Raw genomic sequence first — 13,565 nt, forward strand, 5'->3', positions numbered from 1 at the left:
AGGATGATACGAGAATCCATAGGCGATTGTAGAGACAGGGGGAGCGTGACAGACATTGTGCTGGTGGTGTGGCATCATTATCCAGAAACCACGATGCAAAGTAGATGGATGGTTCGATAGGGTAATCTCATATCAATAGCAGTTGTCAATGGTAACCTTCGTGCTTCGTGGCAGATCAGAATACTCCAAAACGGGAATCTGGATGTCATATTATTAGCTCAAAGAACTGTGCAAGAGTGGGTGAGTCGGGTATATTGTACAATAGCTTGTAATTTGGGCAAAATGCAAGTATCGGCGTGGAGGCATCCTCATCAGCCTCGTTCAGCCTGGTAAGCTCCTTAATCCTTACCCCGCAGTCTAGCTCAAGCTCCGGAGAATAATATTTCTTATTTCGAAGTAGGGATGTACCGAGTAGTCCTTCGTGACTGAAACCTCCGAAGTCAGCCTATGAGTTAGCCTTACGATTTCTGCAGGGTGCTGGGCGAGCCGGGTCAGGTACCCATACCTAGGCCGAACAGCGGGAGACGACCTCGTAATTCCATGCAGTTAATTTTCAAAAGCCTTGCACACTGCCAGGTTCCCCTTTCCCGGAGACCCAGAAAGTTGATAAGGGAACATCTGTCTGATCGTGGCATTCAAAATCGAGTCAACGATACAGCTGTTCTTAGATATCTTCTCGAGCGTCAAAACGTCGATTCTTTAAGCGGATGATCGATCCTCATTGTCCCATACGAGGCGAACCGCTCCTAGCTCGAGGATGTTCCTTTTCACCTGTTCCATTCCCAGCATTTCAAAGGTCAAATTCGAATTGGGTTCCCGCCCACGCAGGCAGAACACTCAGTGGGGCTGTGCTCGCAGATGCTGACAACCCGGGGGCTAGCGAGCCTGGGTGCCTGGTGCAGCGTGCAGAGTTGTCTTTACCAACCAGAGTTGGAGTAGCTCAAGGGTACCTCATCCAGCTCTGTTCGCGCCCGCACAACCTGGCAATGCAGACGAACTCACCCTATGTCACGCACGAGGGATTAGTGGACCCTCATGGGATACCCTGGTGAAGGTCGCCAGGGCATGTTTCATCCAGCGCCTGGACACGGCCGCTGTTCTCTTAGCGCTGCTTTGATCGACAGGTATGGGCAGAAGAGGTCGACTGGCCACAAGCTTCTCTACCTAGTAGGTACTCGGTACATCTCAATATCCGATTCCTCCTCGAATGTCTCCATTAGTAACGCACCCCAGAGACAGCACGAGACAGCGACGGAGAGGCAATCGCTTGTCAACAACAATATTTGTGCAACAAACTCCAAGGGGGACACAAGGGTTGGTTATTGACTATCCCATGGGACAAGGTTTTGGCCCCAATATTTGCTTTGGTCTGGACTAGATTGCTAAAACAGCGGTTTCGACCGGTAGCTGTCTAGTTCTCGTATTCGGGTTTTTCCATTGATTTTAAGCTGTTATTGGGCAGTACCTAATGACCTCGAGCACTGAAATGTATTTAGGCATGGACCAGTGTGCCTCGCAAGCAGTTAGAGATATCAACTGCTCAAATATGCTTCTCCTGCACCTGCTTCCTCCCAGAGGCCTTTGGTGATTTGAGCAGGATTCTTTTGCCTGAGATCCTCGTGCGGCTCTTGCGAAGGCTACTACCTCGCAGGAACTGTGTGGGCATGTTGATTCGCCTCTCGTCAATATGGTCGACCTAAACAATCTAACCGTTGGCTACGTGTCTGGCATCATCGCGGCTGCCATTTTTGTTGGTAGGCTCCATGAATCTGCCACCATCCGGAGTGTAAGGTCATTAATACCATTTCTCAGTCCAGATATTCGTTCCCACGGCCTTGCCGATCATTCTTCTTGGACTCCTCACAGAGAAGAATTTGGCGGCAACTACAACGGCAGCCGGGTGGTACGTGGAAGCGCTTTTTGCCAAAGGCATACGAATAGTCTAGATTGACCTCTCTGCCAGGTCTGTTGTCGGCCGGTTCCTGCATTCCTCCCACTGGCCATCGATTCTCTCCGGCGACACTGCGACGACCTCAAAAGTCCCTGCGCGCGTGGTGACCATTGGCGCCCTGAAGACTTTCTTCACCATCTTGATCGGTGTTGCCGCCATTGTCACACCCCTTGGTCTATACCAAGACATCCTCTCGGGCCAAAAGCAAACCGCATCGGTTTTCCATTATATCGCTGATAAATCCGAGTTTGGCTACGGAACTCCCCCTAGGACCTACCTTCCTTGGAGTCGTATCTGCGGAGGAATCTACCCAGCGAATTGCCCAAACTCGCCTCAAACCATAACCTATATCAATAATGCCACAGGAGAATACTGGTCAGCCAAGTATTACGATTCTCATGTGCCCCAATATGTCATTGATGTATTCCAAAGCGGCCTCTCGACCCAGGACAGATCTGTCTCAAGCATATTTGACATCCAGTCAAGATCGTACACTTGGTCTCAAATCAACAACAATCCTGGGGCACTAGCACCAGACAATGGATCTGCGTACCCTGTTACCGCCTTCCGACAAATTTCGACCATGGTGTTGGAAGATGACTATGTTGTCATTGAAGGCCTGGTTGTGGACATGAAGAATGGTGGAATCGGCTTCAGAAATCATAGTGCACCACCCGTGTCGCCGTTTGGCAGCACTTGGTCTGAAGACTTGCTCTTTGTTGAGCCCGAATCACTCTGTGTTGATACAAACCTAACCCTGGATTTTGCTCTCCCCAAATACACAGCCGACAACATTTTTATTAACACACTTACAGATCTGGTGCTGACAGATCGGGGGGGCTTTGCCAATATCAACAAGGAATACCCATATTGGGACCGGGGCGATACACAGAAGAATCCAGACCTCTACTTGCGCGCATACAAGGCAGCTTGGATCAACAATGTGTGGTCTATGGCTTTCATGAACGTGACCAATTTTGCTAATCAAAGCGATCCGGACTCCCATGCCTTCGACTACCTCGACTCCTATGTTGGAAAGACATTCCCTCTCATGACTGCCAATTCATCTGCATTCACGGGAATGTCAAGTTTGCTGGGTCCTGATGTCCTCACGTCGTCCATGTTGTATGGATACTATCTAGATGATCTGGACCAGGGAACGGGAATATATGATAATACCAGTTCTCTATACAACTTTTCCTTGCCATCCGACGTCCCATCAGTTCCACCGCTATATCCAAATCCCTTTGGAGTCTCACAAACAAACTTTTCCACTGCTGGTAAGTTCCCTTCGCTCGATTTCTTTTTTTGTTCGTTGAAGTAACATAAGCAGAACTTATTTGCTCAGGCGCTGGTGGCCAAGATATTGCGAACATCACCAATTTTGCGGCTGCATGTGGACTGCTTTACGGAGCGCCGCGGCGGAGAGACGGGAGTGAGTCCATTGTTTTCGAACCCGGCTCGAAGTGGACTGTCCCTTTGTACTCGTGCATCTCGACCTCGAAAGCTCTTATCAAGACTGTTTCCTTCCGTTTCAATGGAAGCGATGATCTCTCCGGGCTGACCGTGACCAACATATCTAATAAGGTATATCCTAATGAGTCTTCCAAGCCATTGTGGGGAGTCGAGAAGACAGACATGGTACTCGAGGACGTCAACATCCTATGGGGTCTCCTATCGGGAACGGACCAGGGCAACGTGAGTGTCACCACGTTGCAGAAAGAATTCCTTTATCTGCCCGGCTATGCTGGTGGTGGAGGCCAGACTCCGGCCTCTGTTGGCTATCAGAACCTGCCGGGCGTCAATTTCCACGTCGACGCACTCAATACTGTCTATGACATCGCCTCCGCCTCGGGCATGGACATTACGGACTATACCGGGAGCACGAATCTGGCCATGTATAGGCTCTGGCAAGATCTTTCTCGCAATCCGGAAAACGCTGCCAGAATATTGAATCTCATTTGGACGGACGTGGCGGCAAATTCGGTCGTTGGAACGAGAAGTTTGCAACCGCCGCAACAGCAAACCCTCCAGAAACGCGATGGCAGCTCGTCGCAGGATGATACGACAGTGCTGGTACCGGTGACCGTGTACGAGCGACGTGTCAGGTATCACTTGATCTACGGTATACCGGCGATAATGACAGCCTTCGGTACATTCTGCGTCTTGATCACCGTTCTGGTGGTTTTGTGTCTGGGCAGAGCTGGCACCACGAAGATGCGCAGATATCTTGACCGGACGTCACCCGGTCGCCTTGTCACTTCACAGCCCTACACTAAGTCACCGGTGACAACAACGTCTGGCAAAGGAACAGGAAGGAGCCGGTCAACGAAGGAATGGATCAAGACCCATGGTGGGAAGGAGATCACTCTCTCCCAGGCCGAGGACGGCTCTATTGTCATTGAGGAACCGCAGGCGGAGTGTGCAAAGCCTTTGTTGCAAAAGATAACTCAATATCCCGACAAAAGCCCTGCAGTCCCGCCTCAGCAAAGGTCCGCGGAGAGGCCCGCGGAGAGGCCCGCGGAGGGAACCCCAAGTACCCCGGACAGTGATTAACTGTATGCCTATCGGACTTTTGAAATCCTTGCAAATCTGATACTGAAAGCACATTCTAGTCTCTCAACCTGATGATCGCGATTGATCGGATATTAAAGCTTGTAAAATCGAGCCGAATACGCCGTCATGAATGTTTCCGTCACCTAATTGACTTCTTTCGGTGCTTTCTATTGCACGCAATAGATAAGGACCTTGGATAGTCCTTTGGGAAAGTACATTGGGCGCTGGATTGGAGAAGCCAATGGCTTTTGCCTTTCACGCCTGTGGAACGGAGATTTCGCCGCAGCCATATTCAATGTTCTTTTCCTCCGCGACATGAGGAATTTTCGCTGATTCAATTGAGAAACTCTACCCTCCCCAGCGGAGCAAGCTGTTCTCCCGGGACGAAGGCGGAGGCGGAGGAATACAGAGTCCTCGGTATTGTTGGCGGATGCTCCAGCCTCATGAGGTTGATTGTCTGGTGCCGAGAGCCTACCGACTCGAGTACCGAGTACCGCCAGAGACTAGCCTACCTAGGGTAGAAGTGGCTAAGCTACTGTCTCTTGACAAGTCACCCCCTTTCTATGTACCGAGTACCGAGTACCGTCGAGCCGTGTACTCGTCTCGTCGTGTAGAGAGCGAGAATGGGTAGGTCACCGATGATTGTGGGGAGAAAGCAAGAAAGGGAAAGCCTCACCCGTACTTTATGCACCGCTCGCGTGATACATGATTTTTTTTGGCACCGGTAGCGATGGAAGAGAACGCAGAGCTCAATTCTTTTCTCAGAACACCCCGTCAGTCTCCACGTCTTTCTCGGTCGATGTCTTCGGACTTCACTGCCCCAATGTTTTACCTTCTAAGTGTCATCTACACCTTTTATCCTAGCCTTGGGTCCGCGGAGTGGGCAAAGGGGAGAGAGAACTATATGCTGTGCTCGTGCAGAGACCCAGTGCCGAGCCGCTGAAGGAGAATAGGACCCAGTGCTCTACGTGTTCACAGCCTGGCCTTGAGCGTAGCCGAGTCCTTCGCTGCCCATTCTCGTATGAGCTTCCGTTGAATCTTCCCGCTGGGACTCTTGGGCACCTCGTCAATGAAAACCACTCCGCCGGTCAGGTACTTGTGCTTTGCCACTCTGGGCTGCAGCCACCGCGCAAGAGCCTCGGCGGATAGCTTTCCCTGGAACTTTTCTTTCAGCACGACATAGGCCCTGGGCGCCTCGTCGCCGTTTTCTCCGACCTTGACGCCCACGACGGCCGCGTCGGCAACGCCGTCGTGCTCCAACAGCGCGGCTTCAAGCTCGGCCGGGGCCACTTGCAGGCCCTTGACCTTGATCAGCTCCTTTTTGCGGTCCACGATCCAGTACAGGCCCTCGGCGTTTCTGACGGCGATGTCGCCGGTCCGGAGGAACCCGTCCTGGTCAAAGAGGTCGCGGGTGGCCTCTTGATTCCTCCAGTAGCCCTGGCATATGTTGGGGCCGCGCACGTGGATCTCGCCTCTTTCGCCGACACCGACCTCAACGCCGGCATCGTCCAGCAGTTTCATTTCACAGTTGGGGTCGATGTAGCCCACGCTGCCGCTCCGATCGTCCCTCCCGCCCGGCATGTGGAGCGACGAACACGTCACCTCGGTCATGCCCCAGGTCTGCACGACTCTCCCTCCGTTCAGTTTCGCGGTGACTTCGTTCTGCAATTCCTGGCTCAGAGGCGCGGCCCCGCAGAGAATGTTGCGCAAGGAGCTGATGTCGTAGTTCTCCGTCTCGGGTCTCTTGGCCAACATCACCAGCACTGGTGGGGCAGTCTGTATGTGAGTGATTGCGTGGGACTGGATGTGTTTGAGGAACTCGACGTAGTGGAACTGTGCCATGATGTAGACCGGTGACAGCGTCTTTAGTGCGGCGAGAATAGTCCACAACTGTCCGTAAGCATGAGAGAGGGGAAGAAACCCCAGCCAGCGTTCCTGGGGTCGCGTGGCTGGAGTATACGGCTGTTCGAGATCGCGCATATAGATCGACTGAGACACGTTTGCGATAAGATTGGTGTGGCTAATGCGGACGCCCTTTGGAAGTCCGGTAGTTCTACAGCCAGTGTCAGTTTCTACCATTCCAATCACCCCGATAACCCAGAAAGGGCCTTGAATATATTCAAGGTGCTGGTAACAGATGGCTTACCCAGAAGAGTAATTGAGAACGGCTGTGGTATTCTTTGCTTCGTTGCCGTTCAGTCTTTTCCACCACCAGTCTCGGGCTTCACCTTCAGTCGCCAGTATCGACCGGAAATCGAGGACTCCATCAGTTTCTGGGTGAGGGTCTTGATCGAGAAGAAAGATCCGCTCCCTGGGCAAGCCCGCCTTTTTGGCCGCCGCGACAGCCACATTCAAAAGTTTCGGGTGGACGAGGAATACCTCTGTTCCAGTATTTTGCAGTTGAGATGTCACTTCTGTAACACATTTCGTCTTTAGCAGACGACGAAACGAGAACCAAAAGGACAAGGATCAAGATCTTGCTTACCGTTGACACCAAAGCTTATACTACAGCCACTGAAAATACCGCCTGCAGCGATAGCAGCCAAATAGACAACAGGGACAAACACATGATTAGGAGTGAACATCATAATCGTGAACCCGGTCCTGGACTCTGCACCACTCCCCTTCACCCCGAGCACCCGCTGTAACCCAAGCGCCAGCCGCTTGACCCAGATGAGCGTCTCCGCGGGCGACAACGAGTACCGGGAAGGCTCGTCGGCAGAGATGTAGAGAGGCTGAGTCGAAGGCTTTGTGTCAGGCGGGAAAAGATAGGTGAGAAGGTCGGTCGGAGGTATGGTGATTGAAAAAGGTGATTTTTGAGGCATCTTGGGGTGTTGGGCGTTCGAATCGCCTGAATAACTGTAGAATCTTATGGTGATAATCCCACCTTCTAAGATAATGGGTGATAGCAGCCTTTATTGTACAAGACACCAAGACCAGAGCGCTGGCACAGAGCTGCCGGCATTCAGAAGGGTTCAGAATACATAAATATGTTCAACTTGCAAGGGTGACTACTCCAAGTGAAGCTGCTGCACCTTGCCAGTGGCATTTTCGGTTCGCCTTGATGGATTCCCTCCCCACACTCCTGATGTCCCCAAATCTCTCTCGAGCTCCGGAAAATCATGAACCGGAAGCGATCGTCGACCGCGGCACTCGGCCTTTCGATCGAGAGTCCGGAGAAAAGGGGGTTTTGGTGTGGGGGCGCCAGCGGGGGAATTCAAACATCTCCAACAAGCATGCGTCCACGCAGAATATAAGCCACATACCCTGGCTCGCCTGGTACGTTGCGAGGACGAAGCAAACTCGGAGAAACGACTTTACCACCATACGTTCTGATACGGGGTTGACGACCTCTTGCGACCATGGCAGAAGGGTCGAACAATGCCTCTGTTGAAGCGACTCGCGGGGGCCAGCTTCATGGAAAGGTCGCGTTGGTGACAGGCGCCGGTATGGGCTTTGGGTCAGGTATATATACCTTCTTGCCTCCGTCACGTTGGATATACCTTGTGGATCACAGAACTTACTTGTGTCCGGGGCTTAGCTATAACCAAGAAGTTCCATCGAGAAGGTGCCAAAATCGTCGCAGTGGACATCAGCCCCGCCCTCTCCGACAGCGTGGCCGAGTCTTACCCAGACGGCAGTGTCGTGGCAGTCATCGGCGACGTTTCCAAGGGAGAAACATGGAACCAAGCGCTTGAGACGGCAGTCAACAGGTTCGGCAAGCTCGACGTCGTGGTCAACAACGCCGGGGTCATCTACAAAAGTACGCCGAGCCACGAGGTCGAGGAAGAAGAATTCGACCGCCTCATGCGCATCAACGTCAAATCCCTCTTTTGGAGCTGCAAGGTCATCGTGCCCTATCTCCAGAAACGCGGAGAAGGCGGGAACTTCGTCAACCTGTCGAGCACGGGTGCCTCGAGACCGAGGCCCGGCGTAACATGGTACAACACTACCAAAGGCGCCGTGAGCATCATGACGAAGAGCCTGGGAGTGGAATACGCACCCAACAAGATTCGGTTCAATGCTATACTCCCAGCCCTGGGAGAAACTGGAATGTGAGCTACTCCTTCTGCCCGGACCCCAAGCGTCGAGTTGAAGAAACAAGCTTCGGAAGGGTTTGAGATGTACTTACTAACTTGATATCCTCTGCTATGAAGGCTGCCCCAGGTCCTAGGTAAAGAAGACACGCCAGAGAATCGCGCCCCGATTCTAGCCTCCATCCCGCTGGGTAGGTTTACAGAACCGAGAGACGTGGCCAATGCCGCAAGTTTCCTCGCGAGCGATGATGCCGAATTCATTACCGGGATATGCATGGAGGTCGATGGAGGGAGATGCATATGAGACATCATGTCGCGGGGAGGTTCTCGAGATCCTCTGATTGATCCGTAGCATGTTTGCTGAAGTGTCGGATCAAGTGTCAATGGTCATCAAATGCCATCAGCTAGTGCTGCTGTCAAAATAAAGAAAACTTTCAAGCGTCTTCATTCCTTTCACTGTCACGGTTGGGTACGTTATCTCCCCTTCTGGGCCCATGGGTGCCTTCCGTCCATTTGGCACCTTTTTCCTTGGCACTGGGCAAGTACAGGTACCTAGGTAACTAGATGGTAAAGTTACTTGAGAGCCTAGTTAAAGCTTTAAGGAGGTTTAGTTGAAAATTTATTTCAAAGGACGCCTGACCGCCATGCCAAGGGAAAAGGCGCCAAATGGACGGAAGGGTGGATAGCGTACATGAGTTGCTCACATGTCCTCCACAAGATGAAGAGATATCTAGTTCCTCAGTAGGCGGTAATGCCAAGCCATTCTTTGATATATTCGAGCTCGAATTTCTGCGCCTGAAGAACGCCAGGCTTGGTCAAGAAGCTTGGATTGAAAGAATCCTCCGTGTGGCCTCCCTCCGGGACGACGATCAGACTTGAAGCATTGCGGTTGGGAGTCATCCTCTGGTACAGCTCCCACGGCGCCCAGCTAGAGACAGGATCGAGAGTTCCGAATGTGAAAAGCAGGTGGGTCGCCGCCAGCAGGTCGTTGGAGGTGAAGTGATACTCCGTCGACAGTTCCTGTAGGGTAGGAATGGTCATGTTGTAGGTCTCTGAGCAGAATTGGGCACGGTTGTTGCTATAACCGAGGGATGCAGCAGGGAAGATAGTGCCGTTGGTCACCAGATCTGCTGAGATGGGGAAGTATCGACATTCCAAGTACTGAAAGGGTACCTGCTCGGCGCCGGCCAAGTCGAATGCGTTTTCTCCCGTCCAGTCTACACAAGAGCCCTTGAAAAGTACCGAGAGGCTGGCATTGAGGACTTCAAAGGTACCATTGGCCTCGAGGGTCAGATTGAGGGCTTCGTTGAAAGGGTTGGCTGTCAGCCCTGGGATCCCCGGCAGTACTCCGTAGCTGAACTGAGAGTTGGCCGTGTACGCATTGAGGATCTGTGTCTGGTAAATGAAGTCGAGATCGCTGGTGTTCTGGGGAACCTCACAGAGGTTGAGTCCGTGAGCGAGGTCCTCGTAATTTGTCCCTGAAAGATCATTAGAATCCTTCTCACTGATCGAGGTGATCCCTATACCAGTCTTGATGTAGCCTTGATAGGTTGCAAGTGCAGCTTTGATTTTGGCAGCAACTTCCGCGGAGTAGCTGGAGTAGATATTCGATAGCTGCAGCTGTTAATGGCCATCTCATCGTATAACTGAGACGTACATACAAAGGTGTACCAATATCCACGCGCAGGGTCTGAAGAATCTGGTCCAAAGCTCTCCGTCGGTCCAGCCCAGGCGATGGAACCATAGAAAGTCTGTGGATAGTTGAGTCGCAGTAATGCAGACAGCCAACCCCCATATGAGCCTGGAACACGGGTCAGTCCTCCCTTTCCCACTGTGTGTTCCCAATGAACAGCATACCTCCATGTGCGATCACCTTAGCATTATTCAATTCGGTATTATTTTTCTTCAAGTATTCGACAAAGGTGACAGAATCCAGGAGAACATTATCCAGAGTGAGGGTTTCGTAGCGCTCTGTAACGTTGGAAGCGGTACTTGGATTGCTGACGCCAAAGAAACGGTGCTCGAGTTGGACAACGGCAGCACCTAAGGCCGGCGCCCAGTCTTCAAAGACCATGTACTCCTGTATATCGTTAGAGCGAGTCAAGTTATGTTAGTCGAAACGTACCAAGCAAGAGAGATTCGCGGTCTCTGCTCCCTGCATGAAGAGGATAGGACCTCCCGGCTTGTAGTAATCTAGGATAAGTTGGTATTGTTGTTTGAAGGTTCCGCTTTTGGTGGCATTATGGTCGATGGTCTGGTCATAGAATGCAGTTGGATGGGTACAGTTGACTCCGGTCTGCCCGAAGGCTGTCCGTGCCGCTGTCAAGACAAGAATAGCGAGAGAAATGAACATCATGAAATGCTCTCAATAGAGTGGCGTGGGTGCTGAACTCGGTCTCAGTTATGCTTGAAGAAACTCACAGGTGAGTGGAAAGACGACCGTTAAATACTTTATCTGTGAGATCACATTCTGAGCGATGTCCAAGGAAACGCTCCTAGACAACCTTGGAACCATTGAGCGGTGTCCATGTTGTGGGTGACGTAGCTTGACGGTGTTAGTAGCTGCAATAACCCAGTTGTTTGCATGCCACAGAGTTGTAAGTAACGACGGATATCTGTCCCTTTATGCATCAAACGTCGTTATACTAACCAAATGCAGGTGGACCTCCGGACTATAGAGGACGTTTCCGAGCCATCAGATGAGCGGGGGAAACGTACGGACTCATCATGGCGAGGGGCCAACAAGAAGCGATTGGGACACCATGGAGGTTGATGTCTGTTGTTAGACCGTCTCCATGACGTCCACTCCAACATAGCTTGCTGCGGCACTAGCATATGCGGTTCCAGCATAGCGTCTCTGGGGCCGGGGAATCAAATGAAGGGATTTTGTATGCGTACTCGGTATTTTACGAGGCTCTGGTTTGCCGAGGCCCCTGAACTTGGCAAGGCTGAACGAAAAATCGCAAAACTAACCGCAAAAGAAATAGTGTCGGTGACTCCGCCAAAGATTTTCCGTGGAGATCATTTAGGCCCTCCACATGCCCTGGAGATCTCCATCTGTTTCAACTTCAAAGTTGCTTCCACAGCCATCACCAGACGAAATGAAGTTGTCGAAGCTGAGAGTCCTTCCAGTTGTCAACTTTGCTCTGCTAACCAGCTGGGGCCAAAAAGGTCAACCTCTCCAGCACCGTTAACTTTGAAAAGTTTAGTTCATGAAGCCATCAGGCCCTTCAATTGAATTTTCGAGTCTCAAGAAATAAGCGATTGACATGATCGCTGTGTCGTTTAGCCTTGCTGAGGTAGAGCATCGCATCCTCCAAGGCCATCACTCGCCGTGGGCTTCTCAGCTTTGGAGGATGTGACTTCAACACTGATCTTGCTTTGCTTGAAAAGGAGTGTTGTCCGACGTGCCTCTGCGTGTCTTGACACAAGAATGGTCTTTCTCCTCAGGACGTTGTTGGCCTGACACGTTCTATCTTTGAGTGGAACTCCCTCCGTCTCCAGTACCCTCTTCTCACACCCGGCGTTGGCCAATATGCCACCATAGCCTCATCTCATTTCGCCGACCTTGTTGGCAGCTGCGGACCGAACATAGGCTCAGATATCCATTCCCTGTTTCACTCAGCCTCTTACTGTGACATTTGAGTCATCCTCCCATCAAAGTAATTTTACTAAATGCGACCTTTCAGACCCGTCCAGCATCGGTGAGGATGTATATATTTGAACAACATTCCCCTCTCGTTGATTGCTTTTTTTGCCAAACTCATCTTGCTGAATACAACAAGTCCAATAGCAGAACAATCGTTGACAGTGGCCCATCATGGCGCAAACCTCAGATACAGTCGCTCTCGACGCTGCCGAGATAGCGATTTACATCTTGCTGTTCCCTCTGATCATATTCCTCGGAATACGCCATGGCAGCAAGCATTCGCTGGGTTTTGTCTATCTTTGCCTCTTCGCCGTCCTCCGCATTGTTGCCGACGGGCTAGGCATAGCCAATCGAAACTTAACGGACGAAAGCGCCATTATTACCACTCAAGCCATCAGCTCAGCCGGCCTCTCTCCCCTGCTCTTGATTCTAGCCGCCTTTGCCCACGAAGCCCACCACTATCAAGTCAAAGCCGCCCTGCCCCACAATCAGGCGCAAAACGTGCTTCGCCAACTGCGAAGCCTCCAAGGGCTCTTCCATGTCCTGTCAGCCGGCGGCATGGGATTGATCGTCTACGGCGCCGAAAAGTCGGCCAGCAAGGACAGTGACCACGACTCCAGTACTTGGACGACTGTCCGCAAAGTTGGATGCGTCCTGATGCTCCTTGCTGCAATTGCGGAAATCATATACGCATTCTACGTCTGGAGCTCCGTACGTCGAACAAGGAAGGCAGTGAGACCAATGCATCTCATCTCCTTGGCGGTCTTCACCTTTGTCGGCGGCTTGTTCGTCGGAGCTAGGGCAGTCTATTCAGTCGTCTACACGTTCGATACAAACCCGGACATCAGCCCGATCACGGGCACGTTCGTCGTCAAGCTGATCTGCATTGTTCTGGTCCAGCTTTTGGCTGTCGCTTGCCTCATCACGGGTGCCTGGCTGAGCAGAAACATCAGGAGGGATATCGAATACAAGTCCATCCAGCCGGCAGAGCGGTTCTCGGGCGGCGGTGGTGGGCGTGGTGGAGACTCTGCGATACCTCTTGCACCTGAGGAATATTCCAAAACTTGGTATTCGCCAAGCTATGATGCTTGAGCCAGGCACGGTCAGACAACGGGCCACTCTCAAGCACTTTTGGCGCCTGTGCCTTCCTAGACGCCGGCAGGAACTGACTAGATCGGGGGCTTGGGGGTGTGCTTCTGGCTAGGTATATTGTCTGGAGTTGGCTCGGGTGGCTCTTCCGGTTCAGCTAAGGCATAGGAAGACTTTGTGCAGATTCACAATGTCCGGGGGCAAGTCAATTTGAACAACTAATTGAATTCCGAGGACAGGTCTATTGCGATAGTGGTGTTCCAATCCGAGGTTGGAGATGTGG

The 13,565-nt window shown here is 51.9% G+C and overlaps 5 protein-coding genes across 5 annotated transcripts; 3 read left to right on the forward strand and 2 right to left on the reverse strand.

Moving 5' to 3' along the window:
* Nucleotides 1-1,687: 1,687 nt before the first annotated feature.
* Nucleotides 1,688-4,507, forward strand: Z520_03682 (uncharacterized protein; the record flags this gene model as incomplete). The annotated part of the gene is made up of 4 exons (XM_016774192.1): nt 1,688-1,754; nt 1,813-1,903; nt 1,964-3,231; nt 3,300-4,507. 4 exons carry the CDS (start codon nt 1,688-1,690, stop codon nt 4,505-4,507), a joined length of 2,634 nt encoding a protein of 877 aa, XP_016635138.1.
* Nucleotides 4,508-5,479: 972 nt separating this feature from the next.
* On the reverse strand, nt 5,480-7,332 carry Z520_03683 (uncharacterized protein; the record flags this gene model as incomplete). Its single annotated transcript, XM_016774193.1, has 3 exons — nt 5,480-6,560; nt 6,654-6,921; nt 6,993-7,332. The coding sequence occupies 3 exons, from the start codon at nt 7,330-7,332 to the stop codon at nt 5,480-5,482; spliced, it is 1,689 nt and encodes a 562-aa protein (XP_016635139.1).
* Nucleotides 7,333-7,869: 537 nt separating this feature from the next.
* On the forward strand, nt 7,870-8,566 carry Z520_03684 (uncharacterized protein; the record flags this gene model as incomplete). The annotated part of the gene is made up of 2 exons (XM_016774194.1): nt 7,870-7,972; nt 8,025-8,566. The coding sequence occupies 2 exons, from the start codon at nt 7,870-7,872 to the stop codon at nt 8,564-8,566; spliced, it is 645 nt and encodes a 214-aa protein (XP_016635140.1).
* A 716-nt stretch (nt 8,567-9,282) lies between these two features.
* Nucleotides 9,283-10,897, reverse strand: Z520_03685 (uncharacterized protein; the record flags this gene model as incomplete). Its single annotated transcript, XM_016774195.1, has 5 exons — nt 9,283-10,022; nt 10,071-10,158; nt 10,206-10,345; nt 10,402-10,624; nt 10,670-10,897. The coding sequence occupies 5 exons, from the start codon at nt 10,895-10,897 to the stop codon at nt 9,283-9,285; spliced, it is 1,419 nt and encodes a 472-aa protein (XP_016635141.1).
* A 1,467-nt stretch (nt 10,898-12,364) lies between these two features.
* Nucleotides 12,365-13,285, forward strand: Z520_03686 (uncharacterized protein; the record flags this gene model as incomplete). The annotated part of the gene is made up of 1 exon (XM_016774196.1): nt 12,365-13,285. One exon carries the CDS (start codon nt 12,365-12,367, stop codon nt 13,283-13,285), a length of 921 nt encoding a protein of 306 aa, XP_016635142.1.
* Between the last annotated feature and the right edge of the window lie 280 nt (nt 13,286-13,565).

The sequence above is a fragment of the Fonsecaea multimorphosa genome (assembly GCF_000836435.1).
Source record: "Fonsecaea multimorphosa CBS 102226 unplaced genomic scaffold supercont1.5, whole genome shotgun sequence".
NCBI classification, from domain to species: Eukaryota; Fungi; Ascomycota; class Eurotiomycetes; order Chaetothyriales; family Herpotrichiellaceae; genus Fonsecaea; species Fonsecaea multimorphosa.